General features: G+C 41.5%; 1 protein-coding gene across 1 annotated transcript in view; it reads left to right on the forward strand.

Moving 5' to 3' along the window:
- Nucleotides 1-23,855, forward strand: part of EFCAB2 (EF-hand calcium binding domain 2) — a 48,901-nt gene that overhangs the window by 8,733 nt on the left and 16,313 nt on the right. Inside the window, 2 exon segments of the mRNA XM_054396893.1 lie at nucleotides 14,940-15,024; nucleotides 19,245-19,317. Coding sequence (XP_054252868.1) covers nucleotides 14,940-15,024; nucleotides 19,245-19,317 — 158 coding nt within the window.

Consider the following 23,855-nt stretch of genomic DNA (forward strand, 5'->3'; position numbering starts at 1 on the left):
TTGACTTTAAAGGAATGTAACAATTATTTTTTTGCAGGCTAACAAACATCAAGCACTGGCATTTCTTTCAGTTTACTGTAGGAAGCATAACATGACTTTCCTCAAGAGAAGTATAAATTATGAATTGTGTATTATCTCTGAATCACAAGTGTACATGAGGCAATCCGGATCTGTGCATAGATGGGACTTCCGTGCTTTCTTTGGGTAACTGGAGCCATATCTCCACAACCTCTGCTTGTAGCAGCTGAGATTCTGCAACGCTGTAATAGAGGACTTCTGAGATTCTCTACTCTCTGCAATTCTGGAACTCTGTGGTAGAGCAGCAAGGGGTTTGTGCCTTATCATTTGTCACAGGGCTCGCAACATCTGCTCAGAAGAGAAAATCTTTATATGAAAAGAATTTTCTCCTATCATTCTCCAAGTTAGTGTAACACAGCGTGTTGTTTTGCTGCCCTCAGTCACAGTTGCATGCAATGACAAGTATTTTGCAGTTTATGTGTGGACACCAACTAGCAGAAGGAAAGCTTTGCAGTCAGAGCTGGACTTGTCAAATGATTCAGGTGAGTGATACTACTCAGTGCTCGCTGCTTTAGCTCATGAAGCTCTAAGCTTTGTGAAGTCACTCAGCCACCAGTTGAGCAGCTGCAAAAGGATGATGTGCTTGGCTCTATGAAATCTAGGTCATAACTGAGACCTGTTTGGGTAAATATTTCTTCCTGAGAGACTTTGCATGCTGCTTCCAAAGTAATAAATGCAGCAGTTGTGAGGCCTGTGGAACTAAGGTGGAACTACTGTGGCCAGCTGCTTGGGAATAAAGGCAGGGCCAAATCCTGAGAGCCCTTGCTCAACATTCCATGCTGTGTCCTGATTGTTGCTCTAAAAGTGTTGTAGCTACTTCTGACATAAAATATTTGACAGCTTATCAAATGAAAATGCTGTTCTTATGATCCAGGACACAATAGCTTTTTCTTCCCTGTAAGGTCACCGTTAATGCCCTATTCCAGAGACTTGAGGCTTGTCTTATCCAATGCTTCCCTCCAAGAAGTGCAAAAAGACAGAACAGGTTTGAGGAAACAAATGTTTGATCAAATATGATCAAATACTAAAGGGAAAAAAAAAAACTTTTCTGCAAGGAATCTGCAACAACAAATGCATGGAGGGCAAACAGACTTGTGTGAGAACTGGAAAGAGAAACAGCTTTGATTGGGGTCAGTGCTGTTTTACTTGGAAACATAGTCAGGACATCTACCAAAGGTTTCTGCTGTAAGTAACAACTTCAGATTTCACAGTTTCAGGATTGCATTGGGTTGGAAGGGACCATCAAAGGTCATCTTGTCCAACCCCCAGGGCAAGGACATGTCCAATTAGATGAGGTTGCTCAGGGCCACATCAAGTCTGATCTTGAATGTCTCCAGAAAAGTGGCCTCAACCTGTTCCAGTATTTTATGACTGTCATTGTAAAGAACTTCCTCCTTTTGTCCAACCTAAAACTACCCTGCTCCAATTTAAAACCATTGCCATTACCATCCTATCACTACAGGCCCTTCTAAACAGTCCTTCCTTTTCTGTAGGTCCCTGTCAGATACTGAAACATAGCTTTAAGATCTCCCTGGAGCCTTTTCTTCTCCAGGCTGAAAAGCCCCAATTCTTTCAGCCTGTCTTAGTAGGAGAGGTGCTCCAGCCCTCTGCTCATCTTTGTGGCCCTCTGGACTTGCTCCAGCACGTCTATGTCTCTCTTGTGCTGGGGGTCTGATAGCTGGACACAATGTTCCAAGTATACCAACTTCTAACTCTGCATGTGCTCTGAAATGATTTGTTCTTCTAGTATGCTCATAACTATATATCGTTGCTCACAGATTACTCAGTTCTCACATATACTCAATTCTATTTAAATCAGTGTTAATATTGAAACTTATATTGGTATCAGTACATACACACATATAGGCGTGTTATGAAAAATGTGAATTATCAGTAAATAACATGATATTCTGTAAAAGGTACTATTTTCTGTCTTCCAGTTGGAAAATCTTAAGGTATCAAGAATGAATAAAAACTATAGCCCAGAAATTACAGGATCACAGGATGTTAGGGGTGGTAAGGGACCTCTGGAGATCATCTAGTCCAACCCCCCTGCCAGAACAGGACCATAGAATCTAGCACAGGTCACACAGGAATGCATCCAGATGGGTCCTGAAAGTCTCCAGAAAAGGAGACTCCACAACCTTTCTGGAGAGCCTGTTCCAGTGCTCTGTAACCCTCGAAGTTAAAATTCTTTCAAGCTCTATATTATCCTTACCTTTTATCTGAGGTTTGGGCATACAGAGGGCATACTCCACATGCATTTCTTCTGTTTCCCAGTGCTGTGTATTCTTCATAGGGCATATCGGCAATAAGCTGTATGTTACTGTTCACAAGATGGCCCTGCACTATTTAATACAGGGGTGGCAGTGGTTTAGGATACAAGGAGTAAGGTGCTTAAGAAGATCAGGTCAGTGCATTGGCTCTTACTATTGACTGTTTCAGAGCTCAGAGAGACCTTGTACTCTGATAAAAATCTGTAAGCTGTAGCTACAGGGAAAGGTGCAAGACAGCTGTGAACTCGCTTGACAAGGTGCTTGTCAAGGTGCTTGTCACTGGGCACTAACTGCCAACATATGTGGACAGTGGGAGATGGCAGAAGGCACTCAGAGCTGTGTCTCCGTGGAGCCACACCCGGTCTTGCACAGAATCACAGAGGCACAGAGTCATCGGGGTTGAAAGTGACCTCTGAAGATCATCTAGTCCAACCTCCCTGCTAGAGCAGGATCACCTAGAATAAATCACACAGGAACATGTCCCGGCAGGCTTTGAATGCCTCCAGAGATGGAGACTCCACAACCTCTATCAGCGGCTTGTTCCAGTGTTCTGCCACTCTCAAAGTTAAGATTTTTTTTCTTTAGAGTCCTTAGAGAAGCAGCAGAACAACAGTAAATTGGAGCTGGAGGAGGGCCGTGTGCCTAGTATTTGCTTGTGCACTTCTCTGGTACTTACAGGGAGTAATCCTCTTGCACAGTATCATCCTCGCTGGTCAAAACAGAGAGCAGAAAACTGGCTCATGCTGCTGTGTATGTAGGAATCCAACTTGCACCTGAATTAGGCCAGCTGGTAGATTTTATTATTCTTTTTTTTTTTTTTTTTTTTTTTTTTTGTGGACACACTGCTAGGTCCAGAACATTTCATCATCAGGAGAATCTAGTTCTGTAGCGAAGTCCTGACCCTAGCCTTCATACTTCCATTTCCAAGGCCTGGAGTAGCCTGTGTCAGCTAGATACTGCTATGGGCTACTGCCTGGGCTTATGGCAGCCCAGGAATCCCTGCCAGCATCTGCGTCATCTTAATTGATTTGACCTAGAACATGACGCTTGCTACATCCCAGATGTGTGGTCATACCAACTAGCTAGCCACTGCACCTCCATTTCCCTTCTTTGGCAGACACAGACCAAATCACAAATTCATTCTGTGCAGTGAAAGTAGGAAGGCCTCCTTCCATACCATCTCATTAAGAAAACAAAAACAAAAGAAAAAGCTTTGAGAACTTGATCGCTCATCAAACTTTAGAGAGTACTTCAGGTTTGATAAAATTGAACTGTAGAGTATAGCTAGGTAGTACTGAGGGGCTGCCCTGTTGGTAAGCAGTTCCACAGAGAAAGACCTTGGAGTGCTGGTGGACAGCAAGTTCTCCATGGAACAACAATGTGCTCTTGTGGCCAAGAAAGCCAATGGGATCCTGGGATGTATCAAGAAAGCTGTGTCCAGCAGGTCTAGGGAAGTTCTTCTACCTCTCTACTCTGCCCTGGTGAGACCACACCTGGAATACTGCGTCCAGTTTTGGGCTCCTCAGTTCGAGAGACAGAGACCTGCTGGAGAGAATCCAACAGAGAGCTACGAGGATGATTAGGGGACTTGAGCATCTCCCCTATGAAGAGAGACTGAGAGCCCTGGGGCTGCTTAGTCTTGAGAAGAGAAGACCGAGAGGGGATATCATCAATGTGTACGAATATGTTAGGGGTGGGTGTCAGGAGGAAGGGGCCAGGCTCTTTTCAGTGGTTCACAGTGATAGGACAAGGAACAGTGGGTTCAAACTTGAACATAGAAGATTTCACCTCAACATGAGGAGAAACTTCTTTATAGTGAGGGTGACGGAGCCCTGGAACAGACTGCCCAGAGAGGTTGTGGAGTTTCCTTCTCTGGAGACTTTCAAAACCCACCTGGATGCATTCCTGTGCAGACTATCCTAAGTGATCCTGCTCTGGCAGGGGCTTGGTCCTGATGATCTCTTGAGGTCCCTTCCAACCTCTGATATTCTGTGATACTGTGATACTCCTTGACTGTTTCCCAGAAATGCAGGCTTCTCTGCTTATGCTTATGAAAACTGGTGCTTCAGTATATATACAGATATGTAAGTAAATACAACATATCTACAGACTGTGAACAGTACAAACACCAGGGCACATTTTGTTGAGCTTTTCCTGGATCCATGAAATGCTGTTACTGACATGTATTGACATGGACCTGTGTTGTATCACTCAGGCTAATTGCCTACAAGAAAATGAATTTTTCCCTATCAAACCATATGATTCTTCCACAGTATGTCCTGGGATTGTATAGACTGAGCTTGCCTCACTGTAACAGTGTGAGAGCTGAAATCCCCTTCCCACACCAACAATAACCAGGCTAGCTCAGTGTGGAAGCAAATGAAAGCTGTATTTACAAGCAAAGCTACAATCTATGATGAAAGGCAATGAATATGTACAAATATACAATATTTACAACATTTACAAATATGTACAATCAACAGAAAAGCACAATCAAGCCCCCTTTGCTTTCCCCAAGGGGCCTCCCCCCTCAGCCAGAAGGAATCCCCCCAGGCCCCCCTGGCAGAAGGCAGAGAGTCAAGAAGCAGAGAGGCTATTAGACTTAGCTTGTCAAGGTCAGTATTTTATCTTCAGCCAGAAAAGAAGAAGCAGCAGACAGAAGCCGACCACGCTGTGAACTGCCCAACTCCCCAACTTTGTTTTGAGTAGAGATTCTTAAACATTTCTATCTCTCCAATGGAAGTGTTTAGAATAATCATTATTTTGCTTTCTTACACCCAATAGTGATTTATTTACATTCTTTCACTTTCTCTGCTCAAAGTTTGTGAAGAAAAATTGAAAAGACAGTCTTAAAACCATCACACTCACCAACAAGCTGCTCAAGACATCCTTCAAGCATTGGGAAGGAAGGATTTTCCTGCATGTAGAGAAGGGGAGAGACCAATCACAAGTGGCACATGATGAGTTGAAAAGATCGTAATGACAAAAGCGCAAAGCTGGGAAAGGAGGTTCAGAAGAGCAAACGAGTGCTATCCTGGAGGGAACGGAGTTGAGCAGTGATGTCAGCTACCTTTGGCTGTCTGCATTTTTGTGTAAGGAGCTCAGCCAGGAAATAGGAAAGGCAGAGTCATATCTCTTACCGCATCCTCAGCATGTGCTGCTGCTTATTTTTTTTTGCAGCAAAACCAAATATGCAGTCCATCTTCCATATGCCTTCCTCACAAGCAAACCTGACACATTTCCGGCCCTGAAGAGCATACAGAGTTTTACAGACTGTAAGAAGCACTGTATAACACTAGTAGGATTCCTGCTGTGACCCCGTCACACTTAGCCACTCATCACATTTAACATTTCCTGCCCCTCTTCCCTTCCCTTGCGCGTTTTGCTTGGGTATTAATAGTTTCAGTAAGTTTAGAGTAAGTTTGGGTTGTATTTTGTGTATAGAAAGTCCTTAAGCCTTTTATTTCTTTGACAAACAAATTGCATCCTCCATTCTGGGTACCTCTAGAAAGAATTGTATGGAACCAGGGAAATCAGTGCCTCTGTTCCAGAAGCCTGGGCACAGGGAGGTTGACAGGGTTGTAGTATATGCAGTGATGCAGAAAATAGTGGTTTATTGGTCCCCTCCAACATGTGGACAATTTTGTGTTACGGCAAGTATCTATAAAGGGATTTGCAGAGGTAGCAAGGGTATCTCTCATAGTTTGCCCTTCTCCATTCCCGTAGCCAAGTGCATTACCTGCAGCAAGCCCAGGCAGTGGCTGCAGTTCCAGTGGAGCCTCATGTTGACAAACTTTACTATCTGCATTCCCTGGCTTTAAGAAATACAGTACAAACTCTGGACAGAACAAGCAAACAGGATCATGGTAAGGGTGTGGGAGTCAGGTTTAACAGAGCAGCTGTTCAAGCTGTTACATCATTGTGACTGAGGGCAAATGAATTATCAAATACTGAGAATACAGAGGAATCTCTGTGGACTGGTGTGGGGGCTCTCTGCCCAGCACAGACCAGTCAAAGTGATGGCATCTTGCAAGGGCAGCTAGAATCTCCAGCATTAAAATGGGCTTGATAACCTAGAAGGATGTGTATGAGAGGGAGAGAGATTATTTTCTCCATCAGTGAGATGGACGTTTGATCCAGAAGGCAGGGCAGTAAACAAGGCTGATCATGATTCCAGCACCTCTGGGAAGAAATAACTGGCCAAGAACTATGGGAATTGTGGATATTCCCTTTCAAACCAATGCCACTTTAATACGAGCTGTGTTTTGGAGGCAGTGTAAACTAAGGATTTACTAAGGATACTAAGGATATACTAAGTGATGGAAGGCATTGACTATTTATAGATTCTTTTCCAGCTTGGTGTGGCATCCTCCAGGGCCTGTTTTGTTCTGTGCTATAATGTCAGTTAGATTAACAATTTTATAAGCAGCTAAAAGTTTGACTGCATATCAAGGCAGCAATAGTATTTATGCTTTGTGTTATGAATTTATGATTTTATTAAATTAATATGGAAAACATGAATATTAATAAAAATATTCTTAATTTTTAATTAATATGAAAAATTGCCAAAACTATTAAAGAGGTTCTATGTATGGTTGGAATATATATATTTACAGTGGGAATGTATAGTATTTAGGCAAATATAACAAATTTTAACAATTTTAAGCAAACTGAAGGAATAACAGGGAAAGAGAGAATTCCCCGGCACAAAATGGCGCTCAACCACAGCGGGGGAGACTCGACAAGAACTGTAAATACAGAAGGCAATGAATTACTCACTGGGTTCTACCCCAAATAGGGGTCTGCTGCTGCTGTATTAGCCGTTGAGGCTTTTTGGGGCGCTCTCATGTGCCAAGCACTGCTGGTTGCCACGCCGTCTTCAATGGCTGGTCTGGCTGCAGCAGGACAGTAGGTGATACGATGCGATTTCTGCGAAGGGCTTCTCGTGTCTTCCTGGGTAAACTGAGGCAAGGCAAAAATTCTAGTTGCAAGGGGAAGCAAGGCTTGAATCCTAAGGCTCGTGGCTTCTCAGGTTTGCAGTGAGGAGGCTCATGGCTTCTATCCCAGGTTTTTGACCAGGCAGTTCGAGGCAGGGCAACTTGAGGCAAGGGAAATTAAAGCAAGTCAGGTCCAAGCAGACAAGGCGAGGTGACTAGAAATCAGCCTGTATATATATCTTGCCCGAGATTCCATTGGGCCAACAGGGCAACTGAAGCCAGCAAGCAGTTACCCAAGGAAAAGGGACTCTGCCAGGCTGTGGCCAAAAAGGGCAGAAACATAGGCCTGGTCTGGGAGAAGCAGTGGCCAGTACACCTGCTCTCACCCCAGGAGGAGGCTTGTTTACCCAGACATGTTGGGGCCTTTCTTTTGTCCTTTTTCCCGTGTTACCCCAACTCCTGCAGGAGGGAGGCAGGAGAGGGGGACCATGTCTAGACACATCAGGGTCTGTCTGGGATTGTGCTGGGCCCCTTTGGCCCTACCATCACACTTTGTTTCTCAACAGCTAAATTTTTCCCATTAGTTTTGTTATTTTTGGTTTCCATATGTATGAAAACATCTGCATGTGTGGAAGTTTAGAATGCCATGCCATTTAAAATGCCATCTACTGAACAAAGGCTGGAATAATATTCAGGATATCTTGTTTCATCAGGTAAAGTTTCTGGCCCCTTGTAGCTCAGATAGTTACTGACAACTGATTATTGCATATTGGTGTATTGATGCTGGGATGGGAAGAGCTGGGATTTGCAAAGGATGGTCATAAAGAACTTATGGAAGAGTGTTGGAGCAGTGTGGGGAGCGTGGTTAAATACCATAGCAGGAAGAGAGGGTTTCAGATTCGTGTTTTCTCATGTGACTGCCTGCACAATCCTATCTCCTCTTGCATCCTTTATGTTCTTAAAGGTGTTCCTTTTTCTTCATGGCAGTCTTTGCATCTGATTCCCACTTTTAAATGAAACCAGAACACCACCCCAAAACAACAGCGTGTAAATTAGTCTAAAACTGTCACTGAGTTGAGGATACCTAGTTGTGTCCCTTGTCCTTTCAAACTCACATGGCCCTGTGTGAGAAAGGGTTCCTGTCACCAAAGACCTCAGTGGTTTCCTCACACCTGCCTGTAAGCATAAAATAGTATTATGAAGAGAGGATGAAGCAATTAATGAGGTGTCCACATATGTATAGGAGTTCAAATATAAAACTGACTATTAAAATATACTTAGATTAATGTTTATAAAGATTAATGTTTCATGTGTGTTGAGCAGTAACAATAAATAATAAATCAACTGGTGATCCTACAAATCAACCTTTAATATTACTCTTTACGTAGCACAAATGATTTCAGTGTATTGTAAATCATCAGGCTGTAGTGGCACTAAATATTTTCCTGTGAGCAGCAGACAGATTCTGCTCCCCAGCATTTTAGGTCATTGTTTAATGATGGCCTACCTGTTCTTCTCATACCTCTTTTATTCTGCACATAACTTCTGTTCAGTGAAAGGAAAAGTTGGCTTTTTGAACTATCAGAGCAACTGGCCCTAAGGAATAAAAGAAAGCAGTCTCATACAGTCAAACGAATGCTAGAATCTAGTGAATTATATCAGCTAGAAATGCTCATTACTCAAGAGTCTGACAGAGCAACATTTATTTAATTGTTTCTATTCCCTACAAAGCTGTGGTCCTCGAAGAAGAAATGTCACAACTGGGGCAGGTATGCTGCTTAAGGACTGGCTTCAAATGGGCCTGAGAGTGCCGAGGAACAATCTGGACAATCTGAAGAGGAACAATTCAGTCTGAAAGAACCAGCAGAATTAATTTGGGACTCCCAGATTCCTGCCAGTCTTGCTTAACTGGCAGTGTCTAGAGCTTTATGTATTTCGTGCTAAACAAACTGTGAAAATAGCAAAGGATAGTACAGGAGAGGAAACTGATAATGAAAGTACTTTTCAGTTAATGTATATGAGGAAGGAATTTTAAGACATTTTGTCTTATTGATTATGGGGTAAGCAAATAAATGAGAATGAGAAAAAACCCCACAAGTATCTGAAAAATTTTAGCAGCATAACATTGGAAATAGTATATTATCCCTACAGGATGCATTTGTGGGAATAAGTAGTTGTAAGTATTGGAGTATTTTTTTTACATGATGTGCTTCAATATTTATTTAAGCCATTAGAAGTAATGAGACACTTTTATCCTTATGTATTGCTTTTCTAGTTAGTAGAGTGAGTGAAATCTTTTGTTCAGTCAGAGTATAGGTATTTCCGTCCTGAAAACTGCTAAAAAATTGCTCCACAGAGCAACATGAAACTTTCATTGATCTATCCATGGAGTGGAGTACCCTTGTGTAGAAAGATTTCAGTACATTAGATCATAACATCTATCAAGTTAACTGCATGTTTGATCTCTTGTTGCCCTTCTGGAAGGGATAATTTTAACCTCTTGCCCCTTACTTGTCCTAGAGCTGGAATTCACCTTTTTCTCCCTCCTGAAGAAAGAGACTTCAGATCATAGAATTCTTCAGATAACAAGATTTGCCATCTTCAACTATGTTGAACATCTTTGACTTGGGGATGACAAGAGATTTAGGCAGTAGTTTATTATCACTTATCTCACACAGAGTCTTTGAGAGGACTACAGTACATTGTATGTTTGTCAATGAATATGATTCCTAATCATGACTTCCTCTCAGTTGCTGGAAGATATATAGATTATCTGATGCCTAGATTAAATCACTAAGTTAATTTCATTTCAGGATCTTTCTTTGGCAGGCCTCTTGAAACACCTAAGATTGATGTATACTATTTTCACGGAAGGCAAAGCCTGAAAATGCTGCATGGCTACTTAGATTCAGTACTGGAAATGTTTCCTTGCCTTCCTTTTTTTTTTTTTTTTTTTTTTTTTTCCTACAGAAGGCTCACTCATCAAGCCAAGAAGATTCAGCTATAAATATTCCTTTATTACAAGACATAGTGTACAATTGATGTGCCTAATCTCAAGAACTAAATTCCAACATTCTGCAGTCACTGAAAAAAATCCAATCAAATTTAATAGTTTGAGAGTAAGTCTTTAGGTCCTCTCCTAGAAGAAAACAGGTCTACTTAGGCTTAACTATGCTCTTTGGAAAGGCATTAAATGTGGTTTGTACAACTTAGGCACATAAAGGGCAGAGATTATTGTCATGCTATGAAAAAACACAGCTTGTCCTGTATTTGGAGACTGAACAGGGCTGGTGAGTTCCAGTCTCCAGTCCATGTACCTGCCCATGCTTCCATCAAGGGAATAAAGTCAGAGAAATATGGGATATATTCCTACTCCCCATCTCTTTAGGTATCCTCCGAGACAGTTCAGTACCAAACACAGACAGAAAACATCAGATACCTGTGCCTTTACAAGAGGATGTATGTCTCTTCTGTACCTGGGTGTCGCAGAGGCACCCACTAAACAGACAGCAGCAGCCACCTGAAAAATGTACATTGATTGCAATTAATCTGCTCTCCTTCCAACACAATAAAATGACAGATTTGGATGTCAGTTGGGAAAATACTGTTGCACAACTAAATAAACTGCTTGGAGAGATGAACCAAAATGTGCACACACTCACTCAGAAAAGGAAAATCTGCCCACGGGTATACTCACTAAGTTGGGGGGTGAGGACTTCTTGGGTACCATTTTAAGGGAAGAAGATCTGATTGCTAAGCTGCTTCTGTGTGGAGAGAACTCAACTCTCTCCATAGCAGGACTCTGTTTATACCCTTGTGAGTTGTTGTGCTGTGGTCAATTTCTTAATTAGAGAGTTCTAGACCTAGAGGCACCAACAAACATCAGGGGTTATCAAGCTAATCCCTATCAGCTTCCCTGCTTTGTGTTGGTCAGGACCTTGCACTTGTGGGGGGGTCCAGTCATACCTGCCACACTGGTTCAATCCACTACTGTATTGAAGTGCTTGCAGCCTGTGCTGGGGTGACCTTGGGCAGCTTTCAGGCACCCATCAAGCCACTCTATACCTTCAGCAGCAGGACAAGGGGAGAAAATATGATAAAAAAGTTCACGGGTCAAGATTAAAACAGGGCACTCATAAAGCCAATGTATCTTTTAGCTAGGTTCATTTCTGATATCCTTTGCCAGAAACAGACATTTCTATCATGAGGGCAAGAGAACAAATAACAAAAATGGTTGTATATTCCAGTGTCAGGGATTCCCAAAATATTGGGATTGTATGAAATCGGGTGTGGATTAATTATATCAGTGGAAACAATGTCCAGTGATTTAGTGCTGGTCAGAGCTGCTCAACAAAACTTTTAGTGCCAGATGAGCTTACACAAGGAAATAAATCTGTTCTGGTAGAGAAAAAGTATATTTTTATCATTATGTTGAGAATACAGAAGAGACAGCTATGTTCTGGCTGTCACTTAAATTTTCCCTGTGGTGTCTCTGTGGAGACCTGTGGGGCTAGCTCACAAAATGCTGCCTTCTGAGACTTGGTTTGCTAGCTGGAGTTAGAGGCTGTATTTAGTGCCAGGAATCAAAAAGTCAACTTCCCACCACTTTACTACGTATATTCTGGGTTTTGGTGTTTTTTTTTTTTTTGAGTCAAACTACAACATTAATAAATGGTTTAACCACTTCACTCTTTATTTACCCTGGTTTCCTTGACAGTGAGCTTTTTACTGTCTCTACATTTTTATCTTTAGAATTTATTTCCCTGGCACTTCTTTTCCCCCAAGAATGTGATTTCTGGCTTTAGATGACATATAGCTGTGACAGCTTGTGGTTCTTCTTTCCCCATGTCAAGGATGAAGGCTGGGCTGGCCACTAAACAAGTGACAGATATTCTCTATTAACCCCTCTTCCTTCCCAAAGAGGGAATAGAAAGGGAATAAGGGAGAGAAAGATATTGATTGAAAAATAAAATTATAACTACTTTAATTACTAACAATAAAATGAAATCTATACAAAATCATTATTGAACCCATCTCCTCTGATAGCAATTATGTCATCATCACCAGTGATGCTGTAGCAGAAGTCCCAGACTGGACTCAGCAGCAGATGGAAACCAGATTCAGGAACTGGATTCTGTAACTGGGTTCAGGAGCACATGGGTTAGAATTAAAGGCAGAATGGACAGAGTCCTGTTTAGATGCCAGCCTTTGAAATAAATGAGCTTGACCCTCTTGATCCCTCAACTTTATACTAAATATGACATGTATGGAATGGAATACCTTGTTGATCAGTTTAGTGTCACCTGAACTGTCTGCTTCTCCCTGCAGGTGTGGCCTTTTACTCTAAACCCTGTTACGAATAAAGGGGAATAAGGCGAGAAATTAATAATAATATAGTAATGATTTATTAATTTGTTGCTGCTTCCCACATAACGTGATACAAAGGTTATAAAGGTTTGGTAGTTTGGCTGAGGGTATATCTTCACAATAGGAATAGTTACAAATAGTTTGAGAACGGTATTTGGAAGAGATAGATCCAAAACCAGCAATATTACCCCACTAACAAAAGGAACGGACTTCCCGGGGACCTTAGGAACGTATCAAATGCTCACATTGCTGTTTGCTGATTGTGGGAATTCCTCTTATCGTCCCTTTTTGTCAGAAAATCCTCCTGAACTGCTACTGCTGCTTAGTCCCCATGTTTGGTGGGGTGCAAAGACCCAAGAGAAGGAGCTCTCTCACTCTGCAGCTCACCCATTTTCATAATTTTGTCAGATTTTCACAAGAGAGCATGTCCAAAACCCCAACAGACAAAATAAGTGAGTGTCAAGAACAAATAAGCATCCGTTCTTTGCCTAGACATGTTCCAGCATGGGGTCTATCTTACTGTGCCCTGGCAGGGCACGTGAATTGAGGGAAGGGCCCATGTGAATTCTTACTGACCCACAGTAAGGGGGAGGTGTCTTCCCCTGGCCTCCTCTATCCCAGCTTCTCCACCTCCCCTGTCCCACCTTTGTGGACGGTGAGAGGCTTTGGATGTACTGGCACGCACCCCCAGTGCAGTACACAAGGTTTAGCAGTGACCTTGGGATACAAACCAGTCCTTGGTACTAACTGTACACATTGAGTGTTATCGCTACCAGAAGCAGACAGTGTCTGTGACAACATGCCATTAATGTCAGAAAGTGCAGTTAGAAGAGACCTGAGCTGAAAAGTAAAATTACCAAGCAGAATTTACTCTGTTCTAACTCAAACCAGGGCACCTCATTCTTTGAGACTGAGATATAAAAACAAATACAGCAAATTGCTCCTTCCCCTTCCCTGAGATCATCTTCCTTTCCAAACTGTTACAATGAATTATTTACCATGAGACATATTCACTGTGCACATATCTTAGCCATTTCTTTATTCCTGCTTCTCAGGTTTTCATACATTGTGGCTTAATGGACATGAGAGAACTTCCTTGGATGCAGGAAACTGGATGAGTGTACTCGGCCCCATCTGTCCTCGTTTGAGCTAGAATAGAACCAGTTCTCCATTAAGTGATTTTACTTTTCACTTCAGTCTCTTATAAAGTGACTACTTGCCAAAGTTAACGGCATATTTTTTGGACAGTGCCTGCTTCTAGTAGAGATAGCACTTGGTGTTTGTAGTTACTCCTAAGGACAGAAAGGCGTTTGCTTAAACTTTCTCCTATAGAAACCAAGGTCACTGCTAAATCCTGTGTGCTGTGTTGGAATTCCATAAGTAAAAGGGTCATAAGTAAGTAAAAAGGTTGCACATGCAGGGAGGTGCAGACAGGACAGTTGACCCAAAGCTGACCACAAGGTATTCCATTCCTTGTATATCATGCTCAGTATAAAGCTTGGGGATAACAAGGGTCAGGCCTTTATCTTCTTCTATGGCCAGAGTTAAGAGGGACTCTGTCCATACTTATACCTTCAATTGCAGTCCATGTGTTCCTAAATCCAGTTCCTGATTCTAGTTCCTGTCTGTCTCAGAGTCCAGTCTGGGACGTCCCCAGTGCCTGCCCTGCAGTATCAGTGGTAGTGGTAGTGGTCATCATCAGGGGATTCAATATTGGTTTTGTATAGATTTCATTATTTTCTTCTTATTATATTTTCTTTTTATTGTTACTGTTTCTTAAAGCTATTTTTTTTTCTTTTCTTTTTCTAATTCTCTCTCCATTATTCTCTTTCTCTTCCTTTTCTGGGAAGGGAAAGGGGTTAATAGAGAGCATATGTCATTTATTTAGTGGCCAGCCTAGCCTTAAACCTTGACACCATCTCAAGACAAACTTGGGCTCAGCTTTGCCTTGTGTCTTTCTCTGGCATCATGGCATCCAGCAAGGGTTCAGGGTTGTGGTCCACAAGGACTTAGGGCACACTCTAAGCAGGGATCCTTACCTGGACAGCTAGGTGATCATGTATCTGAGATGCACCATTACTAATATAAATGACAGATTCTGTATCTATCCATAGAGTGAGTTTTTTTCAGAATAACTTATGTTTTTTGAAAGTAGTTTTCCTATCTCCCTCTTTATCATCTTTGGTGCTTCTGCTGTCACAATTCTCAAATTGGTAATAAGTCAGTTGCAACAGCTTAGTGAATCTTTTTTTTTTTTCTTTTCTTATGCTTCTTTTTGCAGATGATGCTACAGCTGAAATTGAGAACAAGATTATAGAAGCTTTTGAGGTGTTTGACCATGAAGGCAATAAAACTGTGCATGTCAGGTTTGTAAATATCTTCACACTGAAAAATATGTAGAGATAACTCTCTCAACCTGCTTCTGCTTTGTCAGAAAATGTAATTGAAACAGTCTTTTTGGCTGTGATTGGACAATTATGTCTTTGCTCGTTTAATAGACATTTTGCATTGTTCAGTGGTTGAAGACAAACTGACTTGAGAGAGGGATGCTGGGACTCGTGGAGTAAAGAGTCAAGAGGAAGCTGTGCTAGACAAGAAAACTTGTCTGGTAGACATCTAGACTTCTAAGGCTAAAAATTATTACTAGCAAATCTCTGCTCTGATAGCTTATTGGCACTACAGGTCGTGGCTCCCATATGGATCCCCTTGCTTCCAGAGTGCTTCCTTCCCACTGTGTGTGGTGCTTACCAGCTCTCAGTAGGTGTCTCCAACTGCAATACATTCTGTGCAACCCTCTTCTTCTGGGGTAATGTGGGAGGTGCATGTTGCTCTGACAGATGATTTTAGGAGACTTGGAAGGAATTCACATATAAATTGATTATATAACTTACTACTAATATAATTAGCACAAAGATGATCATACTTGATTGCACTGAAAGTCCTTTTAGCTCAATAACCTCATCTGAACTACTAGTAGTTACCTGAGGGAGGAATATAAGGAACTGAGCAAAATATATAGTATTTCTTCTTGAGTTTTGTACATCTGCCACATATGATTTGAGTGGCACCTGTTTTTTTGGTGTATTTTTTGTTTGTTTTTGTTACTTTTTTTCTTTTAATGTGTGTTATGGTAAATAGCAAACAGTTGTTCTCTGTTAATCTTCTTGATGCTGTTAACTGTCTGTCACATCAGTTCTTCATCACAGTAGTTTTAGGCTGAAGAGTCTGGATGTGTTTAAGCTCTTAGAAGATGCTATGTCATGCTTTTGGCCATTCGGGGTTTTTTTTGTGCTTCTTGTTTAGCTTTCTCCTTTTTTGAAATAAGATGATCAGAGCTGGGGGAATGGGATGTACAGATGGGAGTCATGAAAAAGAACAGCATGCATTATTCCTTTAGCAAGCAATGTCATGGAAATACAAACAAAATACATGTCTGAGGGAGTAAGAAAAAATTCAGTGGAATATAAAAAAAATGGTCTGTTGGGCTGATCAGGGCATAACTGGCTACAAGATACAGAGCTAAAGGAAGTAAAATTTAAAAACTCTTGTTTTAAAAGTTTGGATATTTGACAGTGTTGCAGTAACTTAGTCTTAACGTAAACATCCATACACACAACAGTTAGGGCCTTTATTATAAAACATAAAACGTGTCTCACAGTGGTTCTGAAGTTGTGACAAGCTGCTGTCATTAAAGTTTATTGATGTAGTTTTTCATATTTCCAATTACTATTTTCACAAGAATCTCACCTGACCTTTTAATTAGAAATCAGGTTTTGACTGCAAAGACTACAAAGGACTATGAGAACTTGTTGTCATTAGATGTTCCTCAAAAAGCCAAATTGGAAAACATCTTTAAATGTTCCAAACATCTTTTCTATGTTATGGAGTGGACATGAGAGAGGTGCCACATTTTTATGTGATGTTTTTAGCACTGCATAACTCATGCCTCTAAATTTAAGAAATTATGGATACTATAGAAGTAAAAGTGTGTTTCAGTTATACTAGATGGGGAGAATTTCAGGATGTGTCTTCATGCTTAGTGGAGTTGTTGTTCTCTTACCCACAGGGCTCTTTAGGAATAGTGCCCACTTGTATCTCATTGGCTCATCCTCAGGGCTGTGCCTGATGCTCAGGACTGGGGCTGCCCCAGTGCTCCTGCCCCGACTGATCTCCTGACTGTGTGGTGGGTGGGCCCCGGGCTGCCCAGCCCTGCCCTGAGGTTCTGGGACAGCTCGGGCCACTACCACTCTCCCCCGGCCCTGGGGAGCCCTTAGCCCTCACTGTGTCATGACATACCTGTTGCTTATTTGTCATTTACATCTGCAGTACTGGCTGAAGATCTGTAGAATTTACTTACACTCCTCATGCTATTATATAATGAATATAGCTTGAGAAAATGTTACAACAATGAAATGATACAAATAGACTTAAAAAAAATTAGTCATTCAGACAGTCAGGAGAGGGGGCACTCAAAAGACTAATGTAATGAATGCACAATTTCATGTTAATTTCTTTCATAGCAGAGTTACTTATGAAGAACAACAATTTATTGTTTATTTTTTCCTAGGTTCATATGGCAGGGCTGTATCACAATAATGGGATTATTAATGGCTGATTGTCTTGTATCAGAAGGTGGCAGTACAGCACAATTCTTAACCACAATAGTAGACATATGAATGTTACTGCCTGGAATATCAGATTCCTGTGAATAACATGGAAAATTACCATGGTTTGACAAGCCAGCATTGGCATTGCATAACTCCTGATGCAAATACAAATCAGTAAGAAATTAAGTATAAGGAAGATGATATCACACACAGAGACTTTCAGAAACAGCAGCCAACAATGCCAGATTTTGCAAACTCTTTCAGGGCCTGGCTTGCCTTAGTCACATCACAGTTTTGCTGAGTGTGAAGTAAGGCACAGGAGATGATGGCAACCTTCCCATCCCTGACAGTCTCTAAGAGTTGTAGTGCAGGACAGCAGGGAGGCATGATTTGGGTTGTGTGTTTCTCCTGGGGAGGCAGAGAATATTTACTAGTATCTTGTAGCTGGAAAAGACAAGGGAGTGCAGGAGAGCATCAAAGACAGTATATCTGTACTAGAAATAGGATGCATGAACAAGGATTACAAAAACAGGACTAAATATCTGACTTCATTGAGGCCAGTGGGCAAACTTCCATTCATGTCCACAGGGAGCAAGGTTCCAGGGTCTTAGACTCAGTGGACAGAAAGCTATTTTACCCCTCCCCAAAGGAGTGAAATAAAAATGCTCCACAGAATTGGAAAGAATTAGAAATTTAAATGGAAATACTATTTACAAATATATACAGAAATGCAAAATACACAAATCCATATTCAGCCTTGACCCAGTTCTCCAACCTGTTTTTTTTCCCCAAAGCCTCACTAGGCCATCATCTTCCAAAACCTTTCCCCCAACCAGGCCAAACACCAGGTCTCAATGCTCCCCCCCCATACCTCTCTGCTTCCCCCTATGCCAGGCCCGACCTGTGTAGCTAAAAATTAGCTTTGCCAAGGCTGCAGAAGGCTGCAAACCTCCCCACACAAGAGAGAAGGGTTCACACTGGGAGCAGGAGAGGGGGAGAAAAAGGGCAGAACTGGCCATGCAGCCAGTTTATATAGAAGATGCAATATTATGGGATGAAATAACAAAATTTTTGTGTCCACCCCCTGGACTATCTGGTCCTTGGAGGACTTTTCTTTATGGTTAATACATCCAGTCTTAAACCCACAACATACACTGAGTCACTTGAGCAGATAGTTTTGCTTCTTAACAACTCTGTGTGTGGGCCTGAGTTTTGGTTTGTAACTATTTTTGTGCAGCCAGCCTTTTCCTCTCTCTCTTCTATCTATTGTAGTGCTTCTCATGTGTTTTCAGTCAGAATGGGAGCTTCTCAGGACCTATCAGAGGGGGCCAAAGACTGACCCGTGTAATTCTATGTGTGCTTGGTGTGCCACATTTGGAACCTTACTGACCTTACTGTTACAAGATGATTTTATAAAAGTCATTGCTTTATATATCTACCATTTTTTATTAGGCAATATAATTTTTCCACCAAATGTACTGCTCATCTAGTGACTTAGATGAGGGGATAGAGTATACCCTCAGCAGGTTTGCTGATGATACAAAACTGGGAGGGGTGGCTGGCACACCTGAAGGTTGTGCTGCTGTCCAGTGAGATCTGGACAGGCCAGAGAGCTGTGCAAAGGTGAACCTCATGAAGTTCAATAAGGACAATTGCACAGTTGTGCACCTGGGGAGAAATAACACCAGGCACCAGTACAGACTAGGGGTCATCCTGCTGGAAAGCAGCTCCAAAGAGAAAGACCTTGGCATCCTAGTGGAAGCAAAAGAACAAATATGTTCTTCCAAAAAGCTACAGAATTTTTAATGTGTCTAAAAATAAACATTGCTTATGATAAACATGATATTAAAAGTCCACATACAGATGCTTGTGCATGCTTGTGTATGCTTGTGTGCTTGTACTGCACATTCCTATACACAAGGTCTGAATTGGTATTTGGATTCTCCACAGTTTACTGACAAAGATATTCTTTGTTTCAGAGAGATTGGTTTAATTGTCAGGTCACTGGGTTGCTTCCCAACTGAGGCAGAACTACGTGAACTGCTTGCAAAGGTAAATATTTAGACCTTCTGTAATTTTTTCCAATTTTAAACTTGCACAACTTTAGCCTTTCTGCATTGCTGTGTGGGAAACCTAAGCTCTTTTCCCAGAGGTTAGGAGTGTCATGAAAGTGATTCAAGCAGGCAATCTCTCAAGTTGCCCTGAAGCAAGCCTTCAGGCTGATGAGGTAACAACGTGGATGGGTTAAAATGAGGAGTCTTTGACTCTTTCACCACAGAAGGTCACTGTGACACTGCCAATGTGGAGGGTCATTTATAGAAAATGGAGAAAAAAATGGTTTTGACTAACAAAAAAGAATGTCCTAAACCTCAGCTGGATTACGATATCCGAGCCCTAACCATCTCTCTCTTCTGCACATGCTATGGACACACACTGCCTGATTAAGTAATAAAAATTTGTTCTTGAGCAGGTGTTAAAATTATACATCAAATTTCAAAAATACACAGAGGAAAGACCTGCTGATCTTTTCCCTGCATCCTGTTATTGCTGTCTTATAGCGAGGCCTCTCAATTTCTGTCCTTCATGAAATGTCTCTTAGTCATGAGATTTCTCCGTTAAGTCATCTTTTCTTACTTAACTTTATAAGTACAATTCAGACATAAAACCTTCCTAGCGGTCCTCCCATTCTCCCAGTGATGTGCAAGGGTGAAGAACTTCAATCACATTTCTTTGTATTTTTTCCTACATTTAATTTTATCTATTTACCTTATGCTTGTAATAGAAAGGGTAGTGTGCTGTTGACTTGGCAGGCTATGGTTAATAAATTGGACAAAGAAGTAGGAAAAAGACTTCACATTATTTTTTTGCAAACTGATGTGCTGCCTTAAGGAATGGAGAATGCTGGGGCTGCAAGATGGGGGAAGGACTTTATCTTTTTCATGTAGAGGTCAGGATACTGGGAATGAATCTCTCTTTTCTTGCTGTCCCCAGCAAAATTTTGAATGGTTGCAGTAGTAGTCTCTCCTTAGTAGGTTTGTCTGGTCTCTTGTTGATCAGAATTTAGTGAGAAATCTTGTGCTAAGCTTTGTGAAAGTGATGTAGCTGCTTCAGGTGATGAAGCGCAGAAACCCATCAGAGGAGAAAGCTCCTTTAACATGATACTGCAGTCTGTCAGCTTTGATTCTGTACTCTCAGTACCAGACTGTCCCATCTCCCACTGACAAACAAGACAAAATTGAAAGAAAAATTATGGTGCTTAATATAGACGATATTTTCAGTGTCCCACAGAGATTTTCTTTTTGCAGCAAATGAATAGTGCAACTGACTCAAGACACAGAATTGAGAAAAGGAAGGGGATGCTTTGACACCCCAGCCTGCGCCCCAGGTCGAGGGGAACTAGGAGTGTTTAAGGATTGCTTCCCTCTTCCAAAGAGATTGGACTTCCTTGTTTTACAGTGTTACTGAAAATTTGAGACAAGTAGTACGTAACAAAATACAATGCAAAGCAGCTATGTTGTACCTTTTCATACAATACTGTAACATGTATACAATTGTTAATTATAAGGATATTACAGTCCAAACACTACAAGAAGAAAGAATATATTCAGGAGTAACCTTGAATATAAATGAACCTGTAAGATCACTGAACTGGAAATTAAATCTCAAAGAATATCTCATGGTGCCTGTAAATGAAACCATGGCATACGTTTAATACCAGAAGAATACTGTCTTCTTCTAGAACCCTTGATGTATTATGCTAATCACAAATATGTATTAATTTATATAAGATACATTGAGTATGGTAATACCATTTTATCTTAATCTAGATAAAATAAAAATTGTCTGTGTTTGCTGGCTTGTAACCAAGCTATTTCTCCAGTATTTTTGCCCATGTATTTCTCACTCCTTGTGTCTTTCAGTCCTTTCATCTTCCTATTAGCCTTATTGCAGCTAAACTATCGTGTGTTGCTTTCAAATTATCTGTATCTGTCAAATCAACATTCATGTAATTATTTTATCTCTTAAAATTATATATTGTTTTCTATAACGCTTTATGCTAACTTCTATACTTATAATCTTTAGGGCTTCTTACAAAGTTTAGATTAAATGATAAGCCTAGAGATAGTGAAAGCTAATCTGAGGGTTACTGCAATGCTTGTGTGATGGTTTGAAACTGTCTTTTTAATTTTTCCTTGCAAAGTTCAGAACAGAGAAAGTGAAAGAATGTAAATAAGTCACTACTGGGTGTAAGAAAGCAAAATAACGATTGTTCTAAACACTTCCATTGGATAGATAGAAATGTTTAAGAACTATTACCCAAAACAAAGTAGGCATTCTGCACATTCTGCATTCGGCAGTGGGGGCAGTTGCTGGGCTGTCTGGCTGCTGTTTCTTCTTCTCTTCTGGCTGAAGATAACACACTGACCTTGGCAGCTAAGTTAACAGCTTTCTGCTCTAACTAAACTCTGCTTCTCTGTCCACGGGGGTCTGGGGGGGGAAGCTCCTGGGAGAGGGAGGCCCCTTTGGGAGGGTCCCCTTGGGGGGAAGCAAAGGGAGATCGGTTGTGCTTTTCTGTTGATTGTATATATTTATGAATGTTGTGAATTTTGTATATTTGTACATATTCATTGCATTTCATTGTAGATTTTAGACTCTGCTTGTAAATACAGCTTTTCATTTGCTTCCAGACTGAGCTAGCCTGGTTATTGTCGGTGGGGGGGGAATTTCAGCTCACACTGACACACTTTTTAGTTTTGGCGCTCCAACTCGGGGCTTGATTGCTTGTGATTTATTTCTGCTCAGATTAGGAAGCAAAATGAAGCTGTTTTGGATTTTGAGTAATTTTATTTCATCTATTTTTGGTGTGATTGTTTACAGATGGGCTGTTTCCTGCATGATAGACAAGATTGTGAGATATGTGGCATATAAGTCATTTCTTTGGGTTAAGAACAAGTTACTGAATGTTGGTGAATTCTGTTGTGGTCTTATTGGGCTAAGAAGCTATGGTAACTCAACTATGGATCTGCTAGCAGACACATATGAGTTTGTTACTCCTCTTACAACTACAGAGGGTCCTTGGAACCAGTGGTACCCTAGATATCTTGTACTAGCCTTAATCTTAATTTTGTTGCTTCTTGGAATAATCATATGGCTAGTGATAGCACTGTGTCAAGAAAGACATAAGGCTACTTGCTCTTCCAACTCTGCTGTGAATGTGAAAACCAAGCCAGTAAATTTGGTGGCCACTGTAACCAGAAAGCGTAAAGGAGATGCAGATACTGCAGGAGATGGTGCAGATGGAGATGAGGGTCCTTCTACTCAGGGTCCCTCTGTTAAGAAAGATCCTTCTGATGAGGAAGAGAGGGTTAGCCTTAAAACTCTGGTAGACCTCTTGAGACCCCACATGGATGATGGAGATGTAGGTCAGGATGTAGACCCTGGTAGATTAGCAACTGCTGACAGAGCCTCTGAACTCAAGGAAATTCAACGGTGGATTACAACAGGATTATGGGGACAGCGACCTCAGGATGATGATGATGATGATGATGAGGATGACATACAGTCAGCTAATGCACCCAGACAGGAAATTAGACATGTGAGGAAGGATTACATCAGAGGAGATAATGAGCCAGTCCTGTCTTGGCTAGCCAGGTGTTTTGATATGGGAGCCCCAGCATTGGTGGTAGGCGACAAGTCGGCCTCTCAGTTGGGGATGCTCTCAAAGGATACAGGCATAGACAGGCATCTAGGCAAGTGCATTGGTAAAGTTTCTCTGTGGGCACGCCTCCTACTGGCAGTCTCGCTGAGGTACCCCAGCAGAGATGATTTACCATGGAACCTTAAGCCTTGGACCACAATAGCTGAGGGAATCAAGTGTCTGAGAGAGTTTGCTGTGAGAGAAGTAATGTATGGAGATCATAAGACTCTGAATCCTGATGAAATTCCTGTTGGAACAGGCCTTGCCAAAAAGCTCATTAAGCTTGCTCCTCCTAATTATGCTACTATTCTGGCAAGCAGGATTGTGGCAAGAAATTATGGTGGAGTGCCTCCTACTGTTGGCCATTTCACTGACCAAATGAGGCAGTTTGAGGATAGTCTCGCACGTACTTCTTTGGTTTCAGCCATTGAAACTTTGTCTGGAGAAATGAAGAATTGCATGAAAGAGCTGAAGGAGGAACTTAAAACCTCCATATCCAACTTGATGAAGGGGGATGATTCTAATTCCTCTTCCTCCAGATGGATACAAGTTTCAGCTGTTAGGAACAGACGTGCTCCAAGAAGGCCATTCCAGAATAGGTCAAACCAAAACAGACAGCAGAGGCAATCACGTGGCAGTATCTGGATAACTCTGCGTGATCAGTTTGGTGAGAACATGAACAGATGGGATGGTCAACCAACTTCTGATCTTTTCAAGAGGTTACGGGAGCTGCAGAGGGGCAGATCCCGAGGTAGCAATACCAGGAGGGTAGCTGTCGCTTCCTCAGTTTCCCAGAACAACTCTGATAGCTCCAACAGTGATCCTAATTCTGGTGCTGGACATTGTGCCAGCTGTACATGTGGAGGTAATCCCCACCATTAGGGGTGCCCTG

This window comes from Indicator indicator, chromosome 2, assembly GCF_027791375.1.
Source record: "Indicator indicator isolate 239-I01 chromosome 2, UM_Iind_1.1, whole genome shotgun sequence".
NCBI lineage: Eukaryota > Metazoa > Chordata > Aves > Piciformes > Indicatoridae > Indicator > Indicator indicator.